Raw genomic sequence first — 25,655 nt, forward strand, 5'->3', positions numbered from 1 at the left:
AATAATCATTTTAAAAAGAAATTACATTCGTTCATGATGTTTTTTATTTTCTCTCTTATCTCTTTCACAATATTCATTACCAAAAATTCCGATCGTACATTACTTTTCTCTTATGCTCTTGATCTGGTGCAAATAATCGGTTACGGTAAAGCCGGGTATGCAGAGATCGTTGATAATTCTTTGCAATGCCTTGTTCTTCTCATAGCAGTTATAGTAATGTCTGTGATAAGGGTTCCAAAGGCACGGATATTGCTTGTACGCTTTTAAAAAACTGATCACTAATCTCTCGTTCCATTTGGACGACATTTTATAATACGAAGAATTTACCAACAGTATTTTAATACAGTGTCTCTATGAAAATAGTGTTTGCGATTTCTTATACGTTTATAATTTTACGACTATTCACAAGATAAAATCAGTTTCAGTTAAAGAACGCGACTGAATTTGATCGCGCGATACATCGAACGGAAGCATTTGTTAAATCACTCTACGTTATTTTATTAATTTTGTTTCGCTACGATACTATACATTAATACCAGAACCAACATATAGAATCATATTTCATATATTATATCTTTGATAAGATTTTTTTCTAAGTACTAAACAAATACAGACAATTCGTAGACATTATATTCGTTGCTTGCAATCAAGATCGCAGGAAGAATCTGCCTTGATCATGATTATCGGAAGGCCGCAGCTGCAAACCATTTCCTTGCGCAAAACTGCACATTCGCTGCAACTAGAAGCTGTACAGCAATCCAAATATTTCAGTTTCATATGATCCAGACGTTCTTGTGCAATTAGATCTTGTATTCGTTTCTCCAATTTAACTGCAATTTCTGAAGACAAATAATTTTACCTTAATAATTATCTTTGTAATATATTACGCTATCAATATTCACCGAAACTTATATTTCGCAACTGAAACGCAATACTCTTGCCGAACATGTCAAATTCGTCAGTTTTCCTTCTTTCTTTAATGTCTTTCACTGGTGGAGCACAATCTGTGTAACTAATGTCTGTCTCCTTCTGAAAATTATTTCGTATATTTAATGTTATTTGTAACTTTCGACAAACTTTACATTTATTCTCGTTGATTGAACTAAAGACAAGAATCTATTTACTAGATCTTTTTTCATCAAGTTAAAAGGTACTTCATTTTCCATACACACTTGACAAGCTGTACATGCAGTTTTGAAATAAGAAAGTTCAGATTGAGTCGCGTGCTCAGTACTGATACTTCTGATGTTACTCCCCACATCGATTTGAGATACTTTTTGCTGGTGCAAGTAATATTTGCAATCTCTTGCTGTGGTTTGCGAAGTAGTTACACCTTTCTCTTCCGTCAGGAAGAAAGGTGGTTTTTCTGCTTTCCTAAGTGGACTATGTTTTAATATATTTTATTATGTACACTAATGTTAATCAGTGATGTATTAACACTATGTACTAACGCAAATGAAATAAATTACCTAAGACGAGTACGAGGTTTAGCTATATTCGATTTGTCACAATAACAAGTTTCATATGGACAACCACAGTCTGTGCTTAATGCTCTCGGTTCCGTGGGGACTGGACGTGTCGACTGCTCCTGTGTTTCTTCATAGTCATAACCTTTATGTGTGTCTGTTTTGTCACTGCATATCTATAACAAAATTGTTATAATAAATAAATAAGATTTGTACAATGTGTTTTGTTATAAGTTGATATGTACCTTGCAGCAATCACTTGTACAATTGTAAGTTGGTATAAATGGGAAAAACAGTTCATGGATTATTGGAAACCAGTTCGCTATTGGTCTATAAAACTTCTCACAGGAAATTGCAGCACTGATTTTAGACAGCTCATAACAGTATTGGGCCTTTACACAGGTAATCCTTTTGATACAATCATAAACTGTTAAACAACAAACATCCATAGAATCCACAATTTTTTTGTAAGCTTTGTAACGACATCGTTTGTTCTTATAATCCGGATGAAAAGGATTTCTTAGACATTCGTGTTTACTGTAAAAAATTACTAATCTCAACGTTAGACTATCGGTCCATGCAATTGGCATGATAAATTGCTTCGATCATTTGTAGCATAATCAGGTTATTTAATCCCCCACTTGGATAGATGCCATTATTTACATATCATAAAAGCTATATGTACATATCTTGAGCTTATACTAAAATTCGTAGCAAAAATTTGTATGCTGAAAGAATGCAATGAATGAATTACATTCGGATTATACATCATACATACGTAAGATTCAAAAAGTTACTAGAATTTAGAAAAATATACATGAAAAAAAAAATGAAAGAATACATGAAATATATAGTCTGTTTAGCTATTGATTTTCTTACGTAAATGTATGTGCATAGTGAAAGAATAAGATGAATAATTCTTAATATAAATAACAAACGATATACAAAGATCAAAAAATTTATTCAGCCATGTTTGTTGTTAAAAGCATCATTATAACAGTATCTTAGAGATTAAATTATTTTAAATTACATCTGCGTGTGAAATAAGAATTATTTTTAACCATAAATTCGATGTAATATGTTCTATGTTATAGACTAGAACCAGCGGTGTATACAACAAAATCTAACCCTTGAAGCTAGCATTTTTTTAATAATTTATTTTTATTGATAAAGAGTTGTCTTTTATATTAAGTAATTCGGCTTTTTACAAAAAAAAAAAGTTGCTTTAAATCCTTAATAGATCTTCGGTTATTAAATTGCGCTTGCACTCGTAGCTTCAAAGTATTCAAACACGTGAATATGTAACAAAAATGTCCATATAAAACCATGAATATGAATAATTTGTCACATGTTTGATAGCTTTATATTCTAAAACAACCAATGCTCAGTGAAAAATATTAGCATTTCCTTGTATCATGCGTCATTAACAAAAATATACATTTTGCCTCTAATACAAATAAGTTTGTATGATTAACTCTGTTACTTATGTAACACCATATTATATACAATGTGATATCCTTTGTATATAACAATTATACATGTATCTTTTCATAATTATTCATTGTTGTGATTATCTTACTGTATTATCTTACTTATCTTACTATATTATTTGTGCTATCGACGTAACCTTACGAAGAAGACTCAATCGTCGAAGCCATTGCAGGTAATTGTTGAGGTACAAAATTTATAACTTCATGATAAACAAGTTCTACAAATAATAAAAATGAATTACCACTTTAGTAATATATGAATGACTATTTATGAAGTATATATATATATATATTATAGTGGAAACATATACCTTTCCATTTTTCAACAGGTAAATCCATATCTTCAAAACTTTGATCATATGGTAAAGATACTGGTTCATCAGTTGGATCAGCATACTGTGCAAGATATGGGTGAGCTAAAGCTTGTTCTGCTGTAATTCGTTTCTCTGCATCTAGTTCTAACATTAATTCAAGTAAATCTATAGCTGAAAAGTAGTAAAAAATATATTAATTTAATTTATAAAAATAATTTTAATTTAGAAGACTTTTTAAATTCGGTAATTACCTAAAGGATTGGCCCCGCGAAATACTTCTTTGAAGTTCTTTTTTTTTAGCGGAGGTAAACTTTGTATATAGTTTCTCGCCTAAAACAATATTTTTACTTATTAATTTTCAGTTTTTACGTATAATTTGCATTATTTCAATATTTGAAATTTATACAATATTTCATGAAAATATTCTTCAAAAATTGTGCATGTAATACCTCATAAATGCGTTACATATTTTTGTTATAACTCATATTATACTCTTTTTGTAGCTCTTTTAATATTAATATTACCTTATATTTTAAACTTCAAAGCAAAATCATATTATAGACAAAATTATTTTTAATATTATGGAAAGAATTATAAAATGCAAATAAATAATGTAAAAAATTTTAATTCATAAAAAAATAATTAAGAAAGATTGCAAAAAATATTTATCTAAAAAAAAAATTACCTCTTGGCTGGTAATTTTGCTTAAAGTTTCCTCTGTGGGTGTACCACAGAGTACTAAAACTCGTGTTAGATGATCAATGTCTGCTTAAAGTTAAGGTATGTTTGAAGCATAATTTATTATACAGGAGTAGGAAAAACTTAAAGCAATGTAATATGAATTATGCTTGTAATTATTTTAAGCATTTGTTAGCATTCCAAAGTACGAGTTATAATATATATATGGAAATAACATATATTCACCAACCAAATTTGTAAATATTATGAAGATAATTCTTTCATTTTAGTCATATATATATATATAGTGAAATTTATTAATCAGGGAAATATTGATAAAAAAAACATGTAACATGCGAGGCAATTAAATCGTAACACGTTATCAATGAGCAGCATGCACTATTTAGGCTTTTTCTATGGATAAATTCTTATTTAACAATTTAAAAATTACTTACCGACTCTGACGATATTTTTTGCATAAACTCGTCACGTGGAGTACCCAGTATCTCCATTATTAAGTTCAGTTGGTGTATATCTGCTCTTGCTAAGGTTCCACCACACCTTTTTCTACTTTCACTATATGGATACTTTAATTATTACATAAATACAACAGACAATTTCGTGCATTGAAGCATATTAAAAATTATATACATATTTGAATGAATTTTTACTTGTAAAATAAAAGCTAATTTCCCTTGCTATCAAACAGAAGCTAAATTAAAGCATTTTTTGCCAACTGACAAATAAAATACTATGTAATTAACATATTAGTAAAACAACTGAACATTTTAAAGCAGGAAAGAAGCCATGTAGAGCCTTAGCGAAAAGCATATCCTTTAATTCTGAGATGGTTAAAGATGGTTAAAGATTTATAATATTCATTGAAGATGAATTATGAAAGAAGTTTTATGTGCATACAAGTACAACATTATTAGATGAAAACCACAAACAACAAACTTGAATATTAGACATTGATATTAAAAGGAATTATAAAAAGCATGATTGGTTGTAAAAAGGATACGATCTGTTCCCGGAAATAACGTTCTCCCCGTTAATAGCTCGGCCATTATACATCCAACAGACCATATATCAACTAAAAAGCATAAATATTATACTATTGTGTATTATAAGATATTTGCAAAAAGAAAAATAATAACCACCTGTTTGATTATAATGCATCCAATTAAGCATAATTTCTGGAGCTCTATACCACCTTGTAGCAACATAACCAGTCATTTCATTTTCTGTAGGTCTGGCTAATCCAAAATCTAAAATTTTCAGCTCACAATCTTCATTTACAGCTATATTAGAAGGTTTTAAATCCTAAATTTGACAAGAATGTATTTAAAGTATTCTATATTACATTTAAATTGTTGTTATCAGTGATGCTACTTTACCCTGTGTATTATACTCGCAGAGTGAATATATTTGAGACCACGAAGGATTTGATATACAAGAAACTGTACATGATCATCCGAAAGTTTCTGAGTTCTTACAATATTATTGAGATCTGCACCCATCAGATGCGTGACTAAATATCTATTAAAAGTACATGTGATTACTAAAACATGATAAGGAGTCATAATCAAGGGGTTGAAAAGAGATAATCAACATTATAGAAGTACATAAAAGCACTTACACTTGCTGAAAATCTTCTAAAGAAGAAGAGGGATGGAATACATCTAGTAAACCAATTACCTGTAATGAATTATATGATTATTTCACTGTAAAACTCATTGATTTTGATTTGTAAAGGTCAATAATAGCATGATGGAACTCACTATACAGAACATAGTCGTCCCTAAATTTAGTAACAAGATAAAGTTTCTAAATCCATTAATTTCTACAATGCCAACTTCAAAGATATATTAAACTTATATATAATCCACATTTATGTACTCACATTTTCATGATTCATATGCTTCAACATACGAAGTTCTCTATATGTGCGTTTTGCATGCACAGCTGATTGGAATGGTCTGGCTAACTTTTTTATTGCTACTTTCTGTCCAGTTTTTGTGTCAACTGCCGAGCTAAAAATATATATATGATTCCTTAATCCAGTTTCTACTATGATTTACATAGAACAAAACAAGAATATATAATATATAAATACTCTGTTGTAAGATTATGTGAATGTAGATTTATAATAAGGAAGTAGAAATTCTTGTAATTCAGAAGGGTATCAATAAATACATACATATTACAGTTTACATTTACAATAATAAACTTAAATCTTAATAACTAATTTAAACATAATTATTTAAAATTATATAATATATGTATATGTATATATCAATCTTCTTTTATGATTATAAGAGGATTTATTTTTCTAGAAAACACAATGTATTTCATGTACTTAAAGAATTAAATAATAAAGTAAGAGTTAATATAAATTTACTAATCAATTATCAAATCCAAGTGGAAGTTCTGTGAAATGTTTCACCGAGAAAATTCGGGTATAAGACATCTCATTAAATTCATCTTCACGGAAAAGCATTGTCAAATAATTCTAATTTTAGTTTGGCCCATGATGTAGAATGCGACGGTGCACGAGATACTTGCACGAGCTGCCGCAATCGTAACATTTACGTATTGATAATCTCGTTAAAATCTAAATTACAAAATAAGAAAAAAGAAAGAATGACATATGTGTATATACGATTTTAAGTGGCATAATGAACGATCGTAGAAATGTCAAGGTTATGATTGGTTCATGGTCGCAACCAAATCTTAAATTATTAACGAGATATGGAGCGGGATCGTTTAAACATTATAGACAGGTTCCCGAATAAGGAACAATCTAAAAAATATATGAGATTAGGATGGTATTATGCAATTATTGAAACATATAAATTTATATTGGAATTGTTTTTCTGAATTCTTACCAGACCTGACCATAAGCTCCTGATCCCACTGGCGTGAGCATTTGGTATCGTTCCGGAACCTCCCATTCGGTCCTATTTATTTCGATTTTATGAAATTGCGGCATGCTACATTCAATTTCTCAGTCACGCCGCTTGATAAAAGGAAGAATAACAACAATTACAGCACAAACACCACGCACTAACGTTTGGAACCGGAGTTTACAGACACTTCATGCATTTCCAAATTAGCCCAGTATTAAAAACTATATACCACATCTATCGTATAATCGTATGTCTACGATCCCTCGAAGTCGATTCTGTATTCAGATCGATAGCGTATTGAAATTTTTTGTAATGGCGAGAGGTCGATTTGTCTTTCTCGATATTTGTTTTTCGACGATTAAACAAATAATGTGTTCGATTTTTTGGGAGGGGATTTTTACGCAAATTCATATTTTTGAGAATATAATTGATAGACTAAGTAATAAACGGATATCTATCCATTTTTGGGAAATATAAAGGTGCAAACATCTATAGGACGAATATAATACATAAATATATACAAGATATCCAAAGCAGATAAATAAAGGCAAATAAATTTCTATTTAAATCCAAAAAAAAAAAAAATAATTTAAATTCCCAAAAAAGAAAATGTAAGAATCTGGAACAAAAATTTAAAAATATACAATAAGAAAAGGTTATGCAACTTTTAAATGGGAAGTTGACTTATGAACATGGCCCATCCTATATGTATTTTACTCTTGTTCCATTGTCTCTTTCCCCTTAACTCGAGATAGCTTTTATTTCTGCCAGTTAGTCCAGCGGTTCTTAATCTTTTATTTATCACAGACCTCCTTTAAATAATTTTTTATTGTCGTGAATCCTCAATACTTAACTCAAGATTTAAATAAATAATGTGCCAAATATATATAATTAAAACACATTAACTGTTCAACAATCTTCTCGGAGAGAAGAGATTCATTATGAATTAACTAAATGATTTTTATTCGAATAATATAATAATAACTTGCACGTATGAAGATTTTGTGTTCCCCAGGAACTGTGGATCACAGGTTAAGAACCGCTGATCTAGTCATGTCATGTCTCATAAGTGTCTTATCCTCTCAGCTATCATCTCACTCTCACCAACTTGAACGATGACCCAATAACCTAATCCATGACGGTAACGCCATCTATATCTTCGCTGGTGCGCGGGCTAGAATCGACTTAATGTAGGATGTAATGTGTGGAGCTATGATTGAGCGATTGTAGCGCCACTCTTTGTCAATTATTGCGTATATAACACAAAAAAAGCTCTTGTCCCATAACTAACGACATTGGTAAATGACGTGGTAAAATTTGTTAGGAACACAGTCTTTCTTGATGAATATGAGCATAAATGATGAAGAAACGATTGAATACGAGCCTTCGATTAGAAACGTAATCGAACAACGGTCTTTGCGATGGATATTTGTCGGTGGTAAAGGTGGAGTCGGTAAAACAACGTGCAGGTTAATATTCTAACCTCAAAAGTTCGTTTGTTTATCGCAGTTTGATCATTGCTTGTTTTAATTTCCAGTTGTTCGTTGGCTGTGCAGTTATCGAAAGTCAGAGAAAATGTACTCATCATATCTACTGACCCGGCGCACAATATCTCCGACGCGTTTGATCAAAAGTTTAGTAAAGTTCCGACGAAAGTAAAAGGTTTTGAAAATCTTTTCGCTATGGAAATAGATCCAAACGTGGGCATTACTGAATTGCCAGAGGAGTATTTCGAAAGTGAAGCTGGTATTCTGTTTTATCGATGTTATACCTTTGTATTACACTTTATATGCTTACAATGTTGTTGGTAGTTTGATACATAAATGTACACATAAATTATTTACAAAACAGTTCCAGGAGGAGAAGCCATGAGATTGAGTAGAAGCATAATGCAAGAAATTGTTGGAGCATTCCCTGGTATAGACGAAGCAATGAGTTATGCAGAAGTCATGAAGTTAATAATACTTTGTAATTTAACAATATTGGTAAAACCATAGAAAAACTTTCTTATCTTTGATTTGGATGATTATGAAATATGCTATAGACATTAATATCTTGAACAACTTTTTTCTATACATATAAAAAGCATAGTATCTCTCTTAGTTTTTGAGATATTTGCAGAAACCTGTTGATACTTCTACAATTCTATTTATATTTTACTTATTCCACTTATAGTTGTGCATTTGTGACAACATATGTGTCAATATTGGTTGCCATCTTCTCATCTGCTTATCTTCTGTTTATAAACAAACAAGCAACATGGGCAAGCTCGAAGGTCCAACACAAAGCTGCATATGCGAGGCTACAAGAAATATCTGTTATTTATAATTTATAACTTACTTAAAAGCGAATATCATCAATGTATTGAGTTTCGGTTTGGCTTAGGTTAGTCTATTCAGCCGCCGCATGAAATAATAACAAATTAATTATAAAAATAGTAGGCGAATGAATAATTGATATTATTTTTCGAAAAAAATAATTGTTATTATTTTAGACAAGCGTACTCGGCCGCCGCGTGGCAGCCATATTAAAAAGATTAACCCAAATTCAATACATTGATGATATCCTTTCTTAAATAATTTATAACAAACATTTTTTGTAGCCTTGTATATGCAGTTGTGCACGGAACCTTTAAGCTTGTCTGATCCTCGTTTATAAACAGAAAAAAAGCGGCCGGCAGTCGGTAATCAATACTGAAGCACATGCTGTCAGACACACACAACTATAGGCAGAATTCACTGTAGTGGTATCGGCAGATTTTTGCGAATCCCTCTAAGCGAAACTGCCGGTTATATGTATAGGAAACAGATGTTTAGAATGTTAAGTTTTACGACATAACTAAAAATCATCGAAATCGGAGGTGAGATGGCTTTTCTGTAGTTTTATCAATGATATTTATATATGGTATAACTTAACTGTTCTATATGTTATCCATATTTTCAGATTGGTTAAAGGAATGAACTTTTCTGTTGTTGTTTTTGATACTGCACCCACTGGTCATACTTTAAGATTATTATCATTCCCACAAGTAGTAGAAAAAGGATTGGGGAAATTAATGCGTCTGAAGATGAAGATTAGTCCTTTTATTACACAGGTCAGAAATACTTAGTTTAATGAATGATATGTAGTATCAGCTTAAACAGTATTCCAATTTCAAAACTACTTTGTTATAGATCAGTTCATTATTGGGAATGACAGATTTCAATGTAGATACATTCTGTAACAAAATAGAGGAGATGCTTGTTGTCATTCGACAAGTTAATGAACAATTTAAAAACCCTGACCAGACTACATTTGTTTGTGTGTGCATAGCAGAATTCTTGTCACTGTACGAAACAGAAAGACTCGTACAAGAATTAACAAAATGTGGTATAGATACTCACAATATCATAGTGAATCAGTTATTATTCTTAAAAGAAAACTGTACATCTTGTAAACTGTGTCTTGCTAGGCATAAAATACAAGATAAATATTTAGAGCAGGTAAATCAAAATATTATGATTTCATATTACTTCATATAGGAACTGAAGAAATTAATACAATAACTCTTTGCTAGATAATGGATCTTTATGAAGATTTTCATATTATCCGAGTTCCTTTATTAGAAAAAGAAATTCGAGGAGTCCAACAAGTCAGAGAATTTTCGGAAAATCTTGTAAAACCATATAAGCCTTAACGTCTGTACAATTAACATTTCGTAAAAATATATAACTTTGACATGTAATCAAAAGATTTTTAATCTAAAAGGATTACTTATACATGATGAAGTTTGTATAAGAGGTAATACTTTTATAATATTTAATACAATAGGAATACATATATTAAAAATTTCAGTTTGATGTACTTGTATATTAAACATTACTTGATCAATTATATATGTGTAACTTTTATTTTTGTTTTTTATATTACCGATTTGATTAAAGAATTATAAAAAATATTTCAATTACTAGAATTTTTTATGATTAGGAAGAATATCACTTAATAATATTAAGTTCTTTTCCAATATGTACAAATGCGTTTACAGCATATTCTATGTCCTTTTCTGAATGTGCAGCACTAATTTGAACACGTATTCGCGCTTTATCTTTTGGTACTACTGGATAACTAAAACCAATAACATAGATTCCTTGTTCTATAAATAGAAAACGATTATTATACGTATTGTTAAAAACTGATACATTACATGATATACTGTAAATATTTACCAATCATTTTATCAGCAAATTCAGTAGCTAATCTTGCATCACCTATCATAACAGGACAGATAGGATGATTGTCACCAGCAATTGTAAAACCAGCTGCTTTCATATTACTTCTAAACAGATTGGTATTATTTTTTAAACGATCCAAAAATTCCATAGAGTTTGTTATTAAATCCATAACCTATATACAATATTAAAAAATAAAAATATGAGTGATCACATTATTTTTTTTATTTTAACAGAAACAATTGACATTTTAGTATACCTTACTAGCTGATGCAACTACAGGTGGTGGCAATGAATTTGAAAATAAATATGGTCTGCTACGTTGTCTCAACAAATTAATAAGTTCTTTTTTACTAGTTGTATAACCACCTGCTGCTCCACCAAGAGCTTTGCCTAACGTGGAGTTAATGATATCAACATTTCCTAATTGATTAAAATAATCCTCTGTGCCTCTAGAATTAAATTACTCAATATGAAAATAAACTTTATAGTTAAATTAATTATTTTCCAATAATACAATATATTTAAAAAAATTAGAGTAAGTTACGATAAATAAAACCCAGTAAATTTAGGTCCGAATTTTAAAAGAAAGTTAAGAAATGTGAAAAGAACTAAACAATTGTTATAGAATAAAAAATTGTATCGGCTGCTAATTAATAGAAATTTAATACAAAGTGTATCAAAATAAATGCAATTACCTTCCAGCTTTTCCAAAAAATCCAGTAGCATGACAATCATCTACAAACGTAAGAGCGTTATATTTCTTTGAAAGCTCTAATATTTTTGGTAATGGCGCAACAGTGCCATCCATAGAAAAGACACCGTCAGTTGCAATCAATCGTAAACGCGAAGACATACTATCCTGTAGCTTATTCTCCAAATCTATCATGTCCCTATGCTTGTACCTTTGCAAAATATAATATATTTTTACATAATAAAGACAAATAAAATAAATTTAACTCATTCACCTCTGTTTCCTTGCTTTACATAACCTGATACCGTCAATGATGGAAGCATGATTAAGCTCATCACTTATAACAGTATCTTCGGGTGTTAATAATGTCTCAAATAATCCAGCATTTGCATCGAAACAAGATGCATAAAGAATAGCATCTTCTCTGCCATGAAAGTTAGCAATTTTCTTTTCTAATTCTATGTGAATGTCTTGTGTACCACATATAAATCTAACAGAACTTAAACCCGCTCCATACTTATCCAGAGCAAGTTTTGCAGCAGAAATGACTTCTTTATTATCCTAAATTTAAGAAATAATGAAAATTGTTTAATATGATAAACACAATTTTATCATATTAATTTTAGAAATTCTAATACTTACTGCTAACCCTAGATAATTGTTAGCACAAAAATTTAGGGCCTGTATTCCATTTGCTAATACAATATGTGTTCGTTGAGGCGAAGCAATTACTCTCTCCTTTTTCCAAGTACCAGCTGCTTCTATAGCTTTTAATTCTGGTGTTATACATTCTGCCAGTAAGCTCATGGATCTCCCCAATATTATCCATCTTCTATTTTGAAATTTTATACCTGTTAAGAAAATAAACATTTAAAACAATGTTTTTGTTCACAATTATAGTTGAATCAAAATATAGTAAGAATAAGATACTTTTATTAAGAGTAGAATTCATATTTTAGTGCACTTTACAATTTGTAGTATATCTCAATGTATACTGGAATAATGCTGGATTCTGAAGAAGTGAAAGTATAATGAACTAGACAAACCTGTTTAGGTGTATAATAATCTTCAATCTCTGCATAACTTCGTTTTATAGGAGATGATCTGTATGTAATCTTTTACAAGTAATATAATGTATATCATTGAAAAATATATCAAATATAAAATTTGATAAAATTATAATATTTAGGTAAAAATAAGAAGCAATGATTATTTTCCATCATGTTTATTTTACAAGCTTTTTACATTTCGTCCATATAATTGCACTTAAATAATCATTAATAAATATTTATTATTCTTTATCATTCAAATAGTTTATTCTCTAAGTTTTCTTGCTTCTAATGGATGTTTTTATAGTACTAATATTTGGCAAATAGTTTTCTGTATATTTTAACAAGAAAATTTTAAAAAACATTTGCTTTGTTATATAACACTACCTGTGCTATGGAATTATCTTAATTCATTAATTGATATATGTATATTCAAGATTATTACGTTATAATAGGAATATTATGTTCTATGTATCGCGGACACGATAATAACTATTAAACAAAATATTAGATTTGCATTTAAATAAAACTAATATTCTCTAGTGTTCTATATACGATTTGGAATTACTTTTATTACTAAATTCTGTATTTGCTAAAATTTGCCAGTCTTTTTATTTATAAATTGCATTCTGAAGTCTCACTATTTGGTCTGTTATTACTTGGTCTTAATTATCACGTACTCTTACATAATAATTTATCATAGAATGAGAAGTAATGTTCTCTCTACTAAATAAATCTGCTATTTGCATTATTTTTATTTGATAGAGAAGATGCGTGGACGAAAATTCGAGTTGAAGTTAAACTATGTAACATTTACAGATTATCTAAGATACAATATGTAGACGATTTTTAATTCAAGATTAATACCAGCAAAAATTAATGTACATACAGTTTTGCTTCACCTTTAACACCTATAACATTATATATTAAATTCATTAAAAAACATGTAGCGAATTTTTACAATGCAACAAAGAAACGATAGTTGAATACAATTTCACGATGATTTGTTCTTTACAGAAAAACGAGTTGCTAAAGTATATGCGCGAGGGAAATTGTGCACGATTACATAAATAAGTCCCAAATATATAATGATGGCAATTGTTAGAAAGAGATCGAATACAGCTGGTTTTACGCTGAAATATAATAAACTACGTTATCTACAAGAAATAATGTTGATAATAAATGAAATAATAAGTGAAATTTAAAAATTTACCTGTACACATTCAATATTGCTTTTGTAATATCATAAAATACAAATTCTGGGTCTTGCTTGTCAGGACTATGCAAGGTAACTTTAACATCTCCCAAATATCTAGCCATTGCTTCTTTTAATGTACCAACTAACATATTATTTTTGTCTGCCAGTAATGTAGCAGCCCTTGGTTGCGACGCTAAGTAACTAAACCATAAGGATAATGATTCCTTAGAAACTCCCTAAAAAAGATAAATTCAGTTAATAAAACAAAGAGAGGTATTTTCTCATTTCTCTTACTTATATGATAAAAGATGTATACCAGAGGATCCATGAAAACTTGACTAAAGCTTAAATTGTATATATGTCTAGCTAATGCTTCTGCAACTGTTTGTGTATGTTTATATAATCTATCTATTTGTCTTGTCTCTATTACATCTAAGATCGTTGTTCTAATTGGATCTTCATGACTTTTCAAAGTTGACAAAGTCGTAGCTGGAAATCTACGAATACTATATCTTTCGTGTTCCCAAGCCAATGTTTCATCAGCTAAATTGATTTTTTTGTGCACGCCTTCAACAGTAGTCATATTCAATGACTCAGACACAGCTTTAAGTTTTTTATAAAAAAGACCACCTGTAGAATTTTCTTTAGGTGGTTTGGAGACATGCACATAAAGATTATCACTAGTAGATACTGTGTCTAGACAAATAACATATGCAGCATCCTAATAATTCAAATAATATATTATATTATTACTTCAAAATTTTGAAACAAATGTATGATGATAGAGGTCTTTTAGTGTATATAGTACTTGTATTATCGAGCCTTCAATTCCATCTAATTGATCCTCCAGCCACTTTTTACTGCCCTGGTAATTAAGTTTGCCAGCACCAGTTACAATAAAGACAAGATTATATTGTGGTCTTGATCTACTAGTGGAATACAAAGTAGAAAATAATCTTGCTATTTCCAATAATATTGCCACTCCTGATGCATTACTGTCCGCTCCAAAAGACAATTCCTATTTATTAGCAATAACATACATGTATATACATATTTTATTTCTAAGATTCTTAGCAGCTGTATGAATAAACATTTATATCTATAGTTCTCTTACAGGTGCAACACCAGCACTATCGTAATGCGTTACCAAGGCTATAGTTGGTAACTTCTCTTCAGCTCCAGTACCAGTTAGCTTCCCATGTAAAGTAGCTATTTTTACATCTGTCTTAGCTAATGCCTGTCCAGTTGCTACAACTACTTGATAACCACTAGCAGATATAGAATTAAACATTGCTTCAGCTGCAGATCCAGCTTTCTCATCAGTAATAAAACCGTTGGAGAGATCATCTAATATAGTTTGCAAATCAGGATGCCATGAAGTAAAATACACTGGAATTGTCGTTTCTGGCCCAAACAGCATAGATTCTTCCAGACTCATAATATGCTGCAATAAACAATAAGAATTATAGAGAATAACAATAAGAATATAGTGAAATTATAAGAATTTAAAATATAACTGTTATGTTTATGAAAAAGGTCTATCAAGAATAAATTGAATCAACCTGTTTTTCCTCTAATGTCAAGTCATTAAGTTTTTCTGGTAAAACTACTATCAAAGCTCCAGCCTTATGTTTAATAGAGTGAAATAAACTTGGAGTAAGACTCAAAGCTTTTGTAACTACACAGTGTCTAGAAGTACTCCACCCTGTAAGGGATCTTGCTTCCAACGAAATCGGCGCACTACGGCAACCTGATGATAGATTATGTAAATGAAATGTTAAGCAAGTTAGTAAAATGGCAATATTAATAAGTTGAATATTTAAGGCGAAAACATTTCATTACCATGTGGCACACCGTGCAAGTCATACTGGTGCATTCGATACACGGGAAATTCGTGAGATGCGGCAACTGGGTTAACCGGAGAAATAATAATAAAAATCGGCAAAATTATCAGTAAATAATAAGGCAAATATCCTCGACATAGTTCAGCAAAACTATCACATTCTTCTAGCCACATATTTCTTTCTGATTTCTTTCAAGTCTACTAAAGAGTAAAAGAATACAGCTCCTAATTATTTTCATTGACCTAACATCACGAAACGATCTGTACCTAACTCATTCTTCCTCTACCTACAGTAGGAATTACATATTATATATACAACACAGACAAGGTGATAGACCATAAATAAAATACAAGATAGATCTAACATCCAGATGTAGTTTTGTGTTACAAGGTCTAGGAATTTTTTTTAAAGTAAATGTTATTATGCATTTTAATCTGATTTATGAATTACAAATTTAATTACCATAAATTTATTATAATGTAATTGTTACAGAAAACTTAGAAATTCAAATTAAATATCAAAGACTAATGACATTTCTTTCATGATAGGAATCCTTTATTTTAGAAGTACATATCATTCAATTTGTAATTTCATACATTTACATTTTATTACATTTTATTATAACGATCAAACATTACATTTAAGCAGGGACCAAAAATAATAGTTGTTTCTAAAATTTTTATCAAACAAGTCATTGACAAAACAGGTAACATGATCCAGTAATACATATGTAATTGTTTAAATGAAAGACTGATAAGTACATTTCAAAGAAATTTTTTCAAAAGATTAATAATTAAAAAATATTTATTTTTAAGTGTTTTAGTTACGAATAATCATTATAAATAAAATAAAAAATTTTTTGGTTACCGATAACTATTCTCGATAATAAAAATTCCTCAATCGATAATGAAAACTAATTTCCCTAGATTTTAATCACGTGGTTTTATTAGGTTTTATTCATTGTTTTTATTTACAAGTCGTGACTCTTTAAATAAAGTTTTAATTTAATTATTATAAGAAATTGCAATTATAATACCATATGATTGTTATATAATTTTCATAAAAGTTGCAAATAAAACACTAAATTTTAATTTCATTTTCTTGATATAAGAATTTTTTATATTCGTATAGTTAATGATTAAAAATGACACATGAGAAATGTTTATCATTTACTTTACCTGTTTAGACGAGGTTGTGCGAATGTGCATGGAATAATTGATCTATTATCAAAATAACTATAAATATTATTATATTATAATTAAATATCACCTTCATTTATGAAAATATAAATGGATTTGGACGATGACATGTTCGAGCTTAGCGATGAGGAGTTGCCGATTCCAACTCCAAAGTGCAATCCTATAGAGGAACATTTAATGAAAACATTGTCGAATGTGCAAACTCGAATCGAAAAAACAACGAATGACATTAAAGAAGTTCAGGATATGACGAAACGTATTTCAGAATCTTTGTACAATCAAGCTCTGTATGGAAAAGACATATCTTCGGACTCCGATAGTGATGTGAGTTATTTGAAAAAAAAATAATAACAATAACATAATAAAAAATAAAATAAAAAACCTACATTATTCATATATGACACATGACATATGATAAATAGTTTCATTTGTTAATTAAACAAAATTTCTTCAAAGGTACTTTATAAGAGTGGAGAAGAATATTTTAGTCTAATTTTTTTAATACCAACTAGTTAGTATGAAAGGAGTTTATAAACAAAAATTAATTAAATAGAGTTTTATGTGTTATAATAAGGAATTATGAGAAAGGAAATATGATATATTTATAATAATTACATTCAACAAGTGTTAAAGTATATTAAATTCAATATATACAATTTGTAGTTGTATGCAATAAATGGACAACCAGTAGTAAAGAAGAAAAAATGCAAAGTCAAGAAGTTCCATTATGAGATTTTGGTAATAAAAAGCAGTTGGAAATATATTTTTAATGACAAATGGGTTATTGGAATAGAACTAATGAACAATTCGAATAAGTAAGTACATTATTTTAACAACTACAAATAAAATATAATATAAAAAAGCTTTGATTTTCCAAGGATTATCTATAAATTTTAATTGAATTAAGAAAATAATAATAGTAATGTTTTGATGCGAGTGTTGATATTTTTATCTCCACCTTGGACAATCAAATAAGATATTTATTTTGTCATTGCTATTTCCTTAATTAATTTAATTAAATACAATTTCATTCATTGTAAGATAAGATTAATTTTCTATGTAATCAATTGTTTTTTAAATTTCTTTATTTTGTAAAATAATTATTGTCGTTTCGTGTTTGCAATTTATAAAATTATAAGAAATTAAAATTTATCGTATTATTTTTATCTCGATCTGATTTTACAAATAATACGATTTTATTTGCAGTAAATTTTTCATTATTGAAAAATTTATATTTGCATTAGATTTAAGTACTACATAATGTGCTGTACTATTTAATTAAGTCTTTATAAAAAGACCATTTCATTACAGAGATGTAACCCTATTAACTCAAATATCACTTCTAAAATATAAGTAAATATTGGAAAACTTTGAACTTACAGATCTCTAGATATTCTTGCATTTGGAAGTTGTATAATTTAACATACATCTTACTAATGCAATTATAAATTACATTTTCTCAAGGCAGTATTATTATCATTGGTACAATGACAATAATTACTATTGCAACAACGTTTATATCAATATACGTGTATGTATATTTATATACACAGATATATACATATAAAATGAGGGAAAATGTATACATGTTTTTCAAAATATGCTAACACGAAACAATTAGCCCAATTTACTTTAATTAAGTTATATCTGGAATAAAACTTCGCTGTACTCATATCGATTGTATTCTGTAAAAATTAATTCAGTTGAAACAAAGAAAGGGACGTTACTTCTACGTAGTCTATTGGGAATGCAAAGTATTCTATTTCGAACTAATAGGCTATTCTCATTCGATGTTAAAGCAGAAAAAATTCGACAAAGTGAGCATCACTCTTACCATAAACCCTCGTATATTAAAAAGTTCATTGTCGCATATGATACTTAAGCAACGAGGTACTCTCACAGGTATAATACATTTAAAATCTTTTTTGCGTTGATTTATAACAGTTTACAAACGTCTTGTTGCCTTAGGCCCTAACAATTGAATATACTGTAACGTTTCGTTTATCAAAAGTTTAAATGCAGCAGCAGTACTTTGCAAGTGTATCGCTAATTGGAGCAATTCTCGGTATGTTTCTGTTTTCTCATCTTAATCTTCAACAGATATTTGCTATCAAATATTTTCGTTGTAATCGACGCCATTTTAATAGGTGTCGTTTAATATTTAAAGACAAAAAGATAAAAATAAGAAAAAAACAATTCCAGCGTTGATACGCTTGTTAATAATGTACGAAATACTAGCATTACTTTTTACAGATTAACTTTGTATCCTCGTCTCTTCCAAGTGCTATGTACTCATCGGGAGAATAATCGAAAAGCACAAAATCGTACCTGAAATGAAATACCAAGAATATATTATTATTGCTATTAATATTTCATTATAACTATATACAGTTGGACTATATTTTATATATAATTACACCTTATTAATTCTTAACGTTAGAATTCCTCTTGGAATTAACTAGTTATCATAGCGTTAATGGGTGTTCCTTATTAAAATTTTAATTTACGGTCGTGCTATATCGTTCCCACTTAGTATACTTACCTAAACATCTCGTAGAGATCTTTGATCTGCGATTTCGATAATTGAGCGAAATAATTCTTAATAACGTCCTTCGTTTGGACACCCCTGGTAGGATTCTTCCATTCAGGTTTAATGATGTGACCCACGTGAGCTTGTTTTATGAGATAATCTTGATCTTCCTTTAATCAATATATTTTTCCAATTAAAATATAGAATTGATTTATTGTATCGTTTACATAGAATTTTTTGAAAGATATATTTACATGGAGCGTTTCAAACTTTGCAATTACGTCGAATCGTACTTGACACGGCGTACAAAAGATCACAATTGGAGTCCAGTGCATATCAAGTTCGTTCCCAGCTCTCCATTGACATAACAACCATCGTACAAATTCTTCAAAAAGTGGATACCTTGGACCGTGTCGTCCATTTGTCTTTCGGTCCTAATCATAGTCGATAATGATTCATTAAATTCCACAAGACCAATCAAATTGATGAAACATAGAAAGAAAATTAAAATAACATACATAACTTTAAAGATGGTTTGTCCTTACCCTAGATCTATAGTTCCAAACAATATGGGATCCAAGATTACTATGGAACGTATGCGGTAAGCTATGCTCCAATTTATCTCTGTAGGCGCTGAGCAACCTCTCGAACGGATGTCTTACTATCAAGAAACTAATGCTGTCGTTTAGGAACTTGTTCAACTCATCGGCCGTGTGTCTGGGATATTTCTGCCTCGCCAGAGAAACAGGTACAGCTTTTGAGGCCTTTAAGAACTGTGGGCTGTATCTGAAAACAATTTATAAAGTTTGATGTTGATCAAGCTGTTTATTTAAACTTAGCCTGGCAGATGTTGGATCAGTTTTGCCATGAGCATCGAATGTTTTATTTTATAAGACAGATCTTTATCTCTCTGAGATATTTAAACTTCTGCTAAGACTCTTATGAAAATTTAAAGATGCAAAAATACAGAGAATGCATGAAATATACAGAAATATATAAAATATTCAAAGCATTATACTCGTAATAAGTATTACATAATAAATATGAATATATAATATTTAACAATGAATTACATTTAATAAACAATAACGGGTAAAAAAAACTCTATTTAGATTCCACTCTTCTAATTATGCTGGAAGAAATATAAATTTGCATAAGAACTCGCAGTCTAGCAATATTAAAATTCACTAAAAAAATTTGAAAGAACGATGATATATGAAAATGTATCTTAAAAAGCGATACGTGTTAAAATTATCTCAACTTTTGTTACATGAAGGTAAAAGAACATTTGGCAAATTGGATGCTTCTTACCCCGCAAGTAGATTGAAATTATACATCCAAGAGGTAGAGGCCGCTTTGAAGACGTTGCACCATATTAAATGATATTCTCTATTTACAAGAAATTCCCAGGCGTTAGGCCTGTGAAGAGAATCGTTTCCAGGCCTGTCTAATCCCTCTTCGGCGCATTTCTCCGCCAGAAACTTCCTCCTTGTATACAATCGCTTCTCAGTTTCGGCGATCGCTGCTTCCTCCATTAGCCTTTCCTCCGGTGTCAGGTTCGCATCCTCCTGTTGACATTAATATTCATGTTGTATTCCATTAATTATATAGAACATTTTTAAGATGCTTTAAAGATGTGTTTAATTAGGACTACATAAACATTCTCACATCTCATTAGGAGTGGTAAAATAAGTAGACGTTATACGTCTTTTACTCCTAATGAATCAGATGTACAAATTATATTCGTAGATTTTACGATGAGTTAAGATACTAAGAGGCGAAACGGATGTAGTAATACTTAGGGTCGTATGCATCACTCTACTTATACAAGGAAGGGTTGAATTAAGGCTAAGATATGTTTTATACGACATTGATCGAAGTTGAGGAACTCTTATTCTTTTAAATTTCTATCGTTTGTCATCAGTTAGTTGATGATGCCCGCTATTATCATGGCTATTATCATATACCTATAGAAATCGAGAATCCAGGTACTCTAAAAATTCAGATACACCAAAAATTCAGGTATTCGAGAATTCGAGTACTCGGGAAATGTTGACACTTGGGACCTGAAACCTGAGATATTTAATAATTTGGATAATTGACATTAAAAAGATTCAGGTACCAGAATACTATTGTGTTCTAATGTTCAAGAATCCGGATATTTTATTTTTCATGTACTCGAAAGGTGAAATGATCGAATGATTTTAATATTCAGAAATTCAAGTATATACAAATTTCAATGATTAAAATCTGAACTATGTTTCCGGAGATCTACAATTTGAAATCAGATATCTGTGATATTTAATTTATAATAATATTTCTTTGTATTAGTATTGGCCAAACTATAAAATTTCTGTGTCATACGAATTATTTATATTAACAGCGTCGCGAAATTGAATACGCATTATGAAACTGAAATTAAAAGACTTTGCGAACGTGATTCGCGCTGCAAATTGTGCAAGTTTTAGACATTGAACACTGGCCAAGATTGCTACAGAAGGGTAATCGGTATCCGTTTTATCGATATAATTACCAACACTTAATACGAACACGTATAAAATCAATCGGTATCGGGTTTCACGTTCTACGCGTAAACAACTGCAGTAATAATATTATATATTATATGTTATAATATATATAATACATTTGCGTTACTTTGCTGCTCATTTCGAGCAGTATATCATTCATCTAAACATAAAACCGCTGTTTGTCATGCGAGGGATTATTTACATAGTTTCTCACTGAAATTAATGTATGAACCTCTATGGCTGTAAAAAAATTAATCGTAGCAAACTGGATTAATTTCATTCACACTTGTTCTATGAAAATTAATGATAGTTTCATCCAGAATCTATGAGAAAAATATAATATTTTTATGTTTTATATTACTACCATTTAGTACAGTATTTAGTATTTACTACAAATTACTACTTATGTAAATTGTTACTAGTTATTAAATTACTATTTAATATACAATAAATTTAAAAGATTGCCCATCTGTTTTAAATACTTTAAGTGACTGCAATACAGATTTGTTACTGATTGTCAGCAATCCCACGACTTATGAGGGAATAATTATGAATAAATAAATCAGTGTAAGAAGAACTAGAATAGATGAAATCTCAATATTCTAAGATTTGTTTGCATTTTTATAGACAAGCTCTCTAGCAACTTGATAGTGTCTTTTTAAAATTAATACGGACATACCAAATGTTTACAAAGAGGTCTCTATTATCAGTAGACTATGGATTCTTATACATTTGTGAGATATTTGAAGATATAAAAATGCAGGGAATGCACATAAATATGCAGAAATATATAAAACATTCAAAACAATACCTTCTATGATATTTAATAGATAAAGCATTTTTCTAATTAAATTTCCATTTAAATATTGCATATTATAATATGATATATCCGTAATCTAGTTATATATCAATATTATGAAACAGAAAATTTTCTCTAAGTATTTCTTTACGTAATTGCTGCCAAAGAATTCAATCGAAAACTTTCATCATCATCTTGACCTTTCGACTAAATTTCTGCTACGTAGAATCTCCCAATAATCTTCGGCAAGGAATTTTCACGAAGTAAATATCCTAAGACAATTATGCGAGCAATTTTGCTTCAGCGTTCGACTGCAATGCGTCAAATAGGCGTACAATGCGTAATCATATCGAGCCGCCAACGCAGCGACGAGCGTTCCGATTAATTGCAGAAATTAGGAAATTGGATTAACCTTGCACACAGAAGGCCGGCGCACGCGGCGTGTGCACGTCTGACTGTAAAAGAAAACGACTTGGAGAAGCGGGGAGCTTTGAATTCTAAACCCGAATGGCTCAATCGACTGAAAGCCTACGAACGTTGTTCGTGATTCGAATCGTTTAGTCCTTGTAGAATTTGCATGATAATTGCCTCGTTCCACAATCCATTGACTTTCTAGTTCCTAGACTAATTTCTGTATTAGGTATTTGTTTGTGATCTCTGTCCGATCGTTCCATTGAATCTAACATAGATTTGTTAGGTTAGGTTAGGTTATAGGTTTGAGATTTAAAATTACATAATCATTACGGCTTATAATTATTTGAATAAGCAGAATATTAATTTCTGTATTCATCTTTTACGATCTGTGTTCGATCGGTTCGTTGAACCTAGATTTGTTAGGTTAGGTTAGGCTAGGTCAGGTTAGGTTAGGTTAGGTTAGGTTAGGTTAGGCTAGGTCAGGTCAGGTTAGGTTAGGTTAGGTTAGGTTAGATTTCATGAGGGTTGAAAATTACATATGTAGTTACTATTGCTCATAATTATTCCAGCGAATTCTAAAGTCGTTGGACAATTGCTCGAATAATTTCAATTTAAGACACTTAATGTATTAAAGGTGCATTCTTCGAATAATTATGAGTAGTACATGCCCTCGTTTATAAGTAACAGCCTATTAAGAGCTTAATTTAGAGATGTCTCCGAAAAGTATGTATTTAGAAGAAAATCCTCCAGAAATATTGATTATTATTTAGAATACTTGAATTTTATTTTTGTTCATGATCTTATACTGTTGCATATTCTCGGGAAATTTAACAGTGTCGTTCTAGAGTTGAGAAAAAGATTGCTGAAAGAAACGCTGTTTACATCGAGATTGACCTCTTACACTTTTTGAAGCTTTTTAGTAAAGTGATCCTTATAACACGACTAAGTTACAAACTGCGATGAAACTTATTGCAATTTTGTGCAAACGATGTTTCCTGAAATTTTATAAGGGATTACGTTCGCTATTTCACGCGATTTACCGTAACGCTACTTAATTGGAGAACCTTGAAATTGGTCATCAATTAATCGATACTTCATCGTGTTTCTGTAACTTAACGCGCATTCAACGTGAACTTTAGAATGCCGCAACGAATGCATAGAAATGAGCTTATAATAGAAAACAGTTTTCCCTCACGCGAAGTCAGATGTTAATCAGTTCTTGCGACGATTAAATAAAACTAAATGGAAAAAGGGAATAAGAAGAATATTGAGTTTACGGGTGTAGTGCGAGAGTTTAATTCTAAGATTTCTTGGAATTTGCGAGAACGTCTTAGAAACCCTAGAAACGCTTATAGTCGCTTGTAGAACGCTTATGATGAGTCAGAAGATGAGCTAAAAGATAATTCAGGCCTTTAGATAAAGAATTTCGTGAATTCGCACTGTTAGTCATTTGCGTATGACTGGATTAAATCTTTAAAATTAAACATTACCATTTAGTAGATATTAGCAGTTATTAACGATATTCGATTTACTTATTTATGGTCAATAAATAATTATTAACAACAATCATCGATAAAATCAATATCAAATTAGATATTTGGTAGATAAGAAATTAAATTACTGGAAAGTACTGATTCTAACCATATTTTAATTTTTTCTTTTTAATTTTTATAATAAAAGTTCTAATCTTTTGCTTTTGGGTCGCTAGACTTTTATTCCATGTACACTTAACTGAATATAGCTACTAAAACTTTCAAAATTCAATTGTGTCTAATACAAAATATATTTTGTCCTTAGACTATTCAATTTTCCATTAAATCAATACTTAAGTTAATTCTATCTATTCTAAGCAATTCTATCACGTAATAAAATGCTAGAAAAATGGATCTCTAAAAGAAAAATCTATTTTACAAAAACTAAATAAAAATAATAAAAATTGAGCTATTATTTAACTGTAAAAACTAAATACTCTTACCTTTAATGATCTAAGCTCAATTACAATTCATCTGTTAAAATAAAATCCATAGAATTCGCTAAGATCTTTCCAATTTTTAATCTTACTCCTCCATCTTTCTTAGATGTTAAAATCTTAAGAAATTCCTCCATGAATCAAACATGTCAGCTTTTTAACATTTCCTATGATCAATCTGAGCTACTGTACTCGAACAACTGGTAAGATTCTCTTCCTCTCTGAACAAACGATAATGTCGTCGATAAAATGATAGATTTCTGATGGTCCCGGGGGTGGAACTCGATGGTCGTGGTCAGGCGGAAGCGCCGAATATAGAAATAGTGGCTTCCGTTTATTGATTTCGGAGTGGAAGTCGAACGGCTG

At 30.1% G+C, this 25,655-nt stretch overlaps 7 protein-coding genes and 1 long non-coding RNA gene across 15 annotated transcripts in view; 3 read left to right on the forward strand and 5 right to left on the reverse strand.

Annotated features, from left to right (window-relative positions):
• Positions 1-26: 26 nt before the first annotated feature.
• LOC100749402 lies at positions 27-2,323 on the reverse strand. Of its 4 annotated transcripts, none has more exons than XM_024366466.2 (5): positions 1,712-2,323; positions 1,470-1,642; positions 1,173-1,374; positions 903-1,026; positions 27-839 (listed from the first exon to the last, which is right to left on the reverse strand). In XM_024366466.2, exons 1-5 carry the CDS (start codon positions 2,054-2,056, stop codon positions 628-630), a joined length of 1,056 nt encoding a protein of 351 aa, XP_024222234.1. In that variant the 5' UTR covers positions 2,057-2,323; the 3' UTR covers positions 27-627. The 4 variants fall into 4 exon arrangements, with proteins under 4 accessions (XP_024222234.1, XP_024222233.1, XP_033175731.1 ...); XM_024366465.2 differs by having other exon boundaries at positions 903-1,029; XM_033319840.1 differs by having other exon boundaries at positions 1,125-1,374.
• An 85-nt stretch (positions 2,324-2,408) lies between these two features.
• On the reverse strand, positions 2,409-7,341 carry LOC100743495 (mitogen-activated protein kinase p38a). 3 transcript variants are annotated; one of them, XM_024366467.2, is made up of 11 exons: positions 6,837-7,341; positions 6,350-6,562; positions 5,852-5,981; positions 5,588-5,646; positions 5,346-5,487; positions 5,109-5,271; positions 4,970-5,041; positions 4,404-4,483; positions 3,522-3,600; positions 3,268-3,441; positions 2,409-3,174 (listed from the first exon to the last, which is right to left on the reverse strand). In XM_024366467.2, the coding sequence occupies exons 3-11, from the start codon at positions 5,876-5,878 to the stop codon at positions 3,095-3,097; spliced, it is 876 nt and encodes a 291-aa protein (XP_024222235.1). In that variant the 5' UTR covers positions 5,879-5,981; positions 6,350-6,562; positions 6,837-7,341; the 3' UTR covers positions 2,409-3,094. The 3 variants fall into 3 exon arrangements, with proteins under 3 accessions (XP_024222235.1, XP_003488183.1, XP_003488182.1); XM_003488135.3 differs by lacking the exons at positions 4,404-4,483; positions 6,350-6,562 and adding an exon at positions 3,956-4,035 and having other exon boundaries at positions 6,837-7,082; XM_003488134.4 differs by lacking the exon at positions 6,350-6,562 and having other exon boundaries at positions 6,837-7,082.
• Positions 7,342-8,035: 694 nt separating this feature from the next.
• On the forward strand, positions 8,036-10,782 carry LOC100745938 (ATPase ASNA1 homolog). 2 transcript variants are annotated; one of them, XM_033319842.1, is made up of 6 exons: positions 8,036-8,326; positions 8,395-8,603; positions 8,715-8,811; positions 9,801-9,951; positions 10,031-10,339; positions 10,414-10,782. In XM_033319842.1, exons 1-6 carry the CDS (start codon positions 8,199-8,201, stop codon positions 10,531-10,533), a joined length of 1,014 nt encoding a protein of 337 aa, XP_033175733.1. In that variant the 5' UTR covers positions 8,036-8,198; the 3' UTR covers positions 10,534-10,782. The 2 variants fall into 2 exon arrangements, with proteins under 2 accessions (XP_033175733.1, XP_012238848.1); XM_012383425.3 differs by having other exon boundaries at positions 8,037-8,326; positions 8,709-8,811.
• On the reverse strand, positions 10,449-12,866 carry LOC100746298 (2-amino-3-ketobutyrate coenzyme A ligase, mitochondrial). Of its 2 annotated transcripts, none has more exons than XM_012383419.3 (7): positions 12,729-12,866; positions 12,402-12,610; positions 12,034-12,320; positions 11,764-11,970; positions 11,325-11,517; positions 11,063-11,240; positions 10,449-10,989 (listed from the first exon to the last, which is right to left on the reverse strand). In XM_012383419.3, exons 2-7 carry the CDS (start codon positions 12,564-12,566, stop codon positions 10,832-10,834), a joined length of 1,188 nt encoding a protein of 395 aa, XP_012238842.1. In that variant the 5' UTR covers positions 12,567-12,610; positions 12,729-12,866; the 3' UTR covers positions 10,449-10,831. The 2 variants fall into 2 exon arrangements, with proteins under 2 accessions (XP_012238842.1, XP_003488207.1); XM_003488159.4 differs by having other exon boundaries at positions 12,690-12,866.
• A 102-nt stretch (positions 12,867-12,968) lies between these two features.
• LOC100746056 (nicalin) lies at positions 12,969-16,175 on the reverse strand. Its single transcript, XM_003488157.3, has 7 exons — positions 15,849-16,175; positions 15,569-15,756; positions 15,121-15,450; positions 14,815-15,024; positions 14,323-14,727; positions 14,022-14,242; positions 12,969-13,941 (listed from the first exon to the last, which is right to left on the reverse strand). Exons 1-7 carry the CDS (start codon positions 16,021-16,023, stop codon positions 13,803-13,805), a joined length of 1,668 nt encoding a protein of 555 aa, XP_003488205.1. The 5' UTR covers positions 16,024-16,175; the 3' UTR covers positions 12,969-13,802.
• A 762-nt stretch (positions 16,176-16,937) lies between these two features.
• LOC100746534 overlaps positions 16,938-25,655 on the forward strand; it is a 21,877-nt gene continuing 13,159 nt past the window's right edge. Inside the window, exons 1-2 of the mRNA XM_003487989.4 lie at positions 16,938-17,373; positions 17,713-17,864. Coding sequence (XP_003488037.1) covers positions 17,140-17,373; positions 17,713-17,864 — 386 coding nt within the window. The 5' untranslated portion in view covers positions 16,938-17,139. The remainder of the gene's footprint in view (positions 17,374-17,712; positions 17,865-25,655) is intronic.
• Positions 18,645-25,655, reverse strand: part of LOC100745696 (carbohydrate sulfotransferase 11) — a 17,630-nt gene continuing 10,619 nt past the window's right edge. Inside the window, exons 3-7 of the mRNA XM_003487982.4 lie at positions 20,891-21,147; positions 20,125-20,365; positions 19,834-20,013; positions 19,592-19,749; positions 18,645-19,377 (exon numbers count right to left, since the gene is read on the reverse strand). Of these exons, the coding sequence (XP_003488030.1) occupies positions 19,290-19,377; positions 19,592-19,749; positions 19,834-20,013; positions 20,125-20,365; positions 20,891-21,147 (924 nt within the window). The 3' untranslated portion in view covers positions 18,645-19,289. The remainder of the gene's footprint in view (positions 19,378-19,591; positions 19,750-19,833; positions 20,014-20,124; positions 20,366-20,890; positions 21,148-25,655) is intronic.
• LOC112212575 lies at positions 23,616-24,576 on the forward strand. The gene is made up of 2 exons (XR_002946410.2): positions 23,616-23,758; positions 23,809-24,576. It is a non-coding gene; the product is annotated as an uncharacterized LOC112212575 (long non-coding RNA).

The sequence above is a fragment of the Bombus impatiens genome, unplaced genomic scaffold, assembly GCF_000188095.3.
Source record: "Bombus impatiens unplaced genomic scaffold, BIMP_2.2 scf_0217, whole genome shotgun sequence".
In the NCBI taxonomy this organism is placed as follows: Eukaryota; Metazoa; Arthropoda; class Insecta; order Hymenoptera; family Apidae; genus Bombus; species Bombus impatiens.

Coding starts and splice junctions, on each gene's coding strand:
- LOC100746056 (XM_003488157.3), bottom strand. CDS start 16,023: ATGTGGCTAGAAGAATGTGATAGTTTTGCTGAACTATGTCGAGGATAT. Junction 15,757..15,848: donor CTTGCACGGTGTGCCACATG/GTAATGAAATGT, acceptor ATCTATCATCAG/GTTGCCGTAGTGCGCCGATT. Junction 13,942..14,021: donor GCAATATTGAATGTGTACAG/GTAAATTTTTAA, acceptor ATTATATTTCAG/CGTAAAACCAGCTGTATTCG.
- LOC100745938 (XM_012383425.3), top strand. CDS start 8,199: ATGAATATGAGCATAAATGATGAAGAAACGATTGAATACGAGCCTTCG. Junction 8,812..9,800: donor AGTTATGCAGAAGTCATGAA/GTTAATAATACT, acceptor CCATATTTTCAG/ATTGGTTAAAGGAATGAACT. Junction 10,340..10,413: donor AAGATAAATATTTAGAGCAG/GTAAATCAAAAT, acceptor ACTCTTTGCTAG/ATAATGGATCTTTATGAAGA.
- LOC100743495 (XM_003488135.3), bottom strand. CDS start 6,940: ATGCCGCAATTTCATAAAATCGAAATAAATAGGACCGAATGGGAGGTT. Junction 5,272..5,345: donor CTGCGAGTATAATACACAGG/GTAAAGTAGCAT, acceptor TGTCAAATTTAG/GATTTAAAACCTTCTAATAT. Junction 4,036..4,969: donor GTTATTTCCGGGAACAGATC/GTATCCTTTTTA, acceptor AACTTTAAGCAG/ACATTGATCATCTAACACGA.
- LOC100749402 (XM_003488098.4), bottom strand. CDS start 2,056: ATGCCAATTGCATGGACCGATAGTCTAACGTTGAGATTAGTAATTTTT. Junction 1,643..1,711: donor GTACAAGTGATTGCTGCAAG/GTACATATCAAC, acceptor ATTTTGTTATAG/ATATGCAGTGACAAAACAGA. Junction 840..902: donor GTTGCGAAATATAAGTTTCG/GTGAATATTGAT, acceptor ATTTGTCTTCAG/AAATTGCAGTTAAATTGGAG.
- LOC100746298 (XM_003488159.4), bottom strand. CDS start 12,711: ATGAATTCTACTCTTAATAAAA. Junction 12,321..12,401: donor ACAATTATCTAGGGTTAGCA/GTAAGTATTAGA, acceptor TCTTAAATTTAG/GATAATAAAGAAGTCATTTC. Junction 10,990..11,062: donor ATTTGCTGATAAAATGATTG/GTAAATATTTAC, acceptor TTCTATTTATAG/AACAAGGAATCTATGTTATT.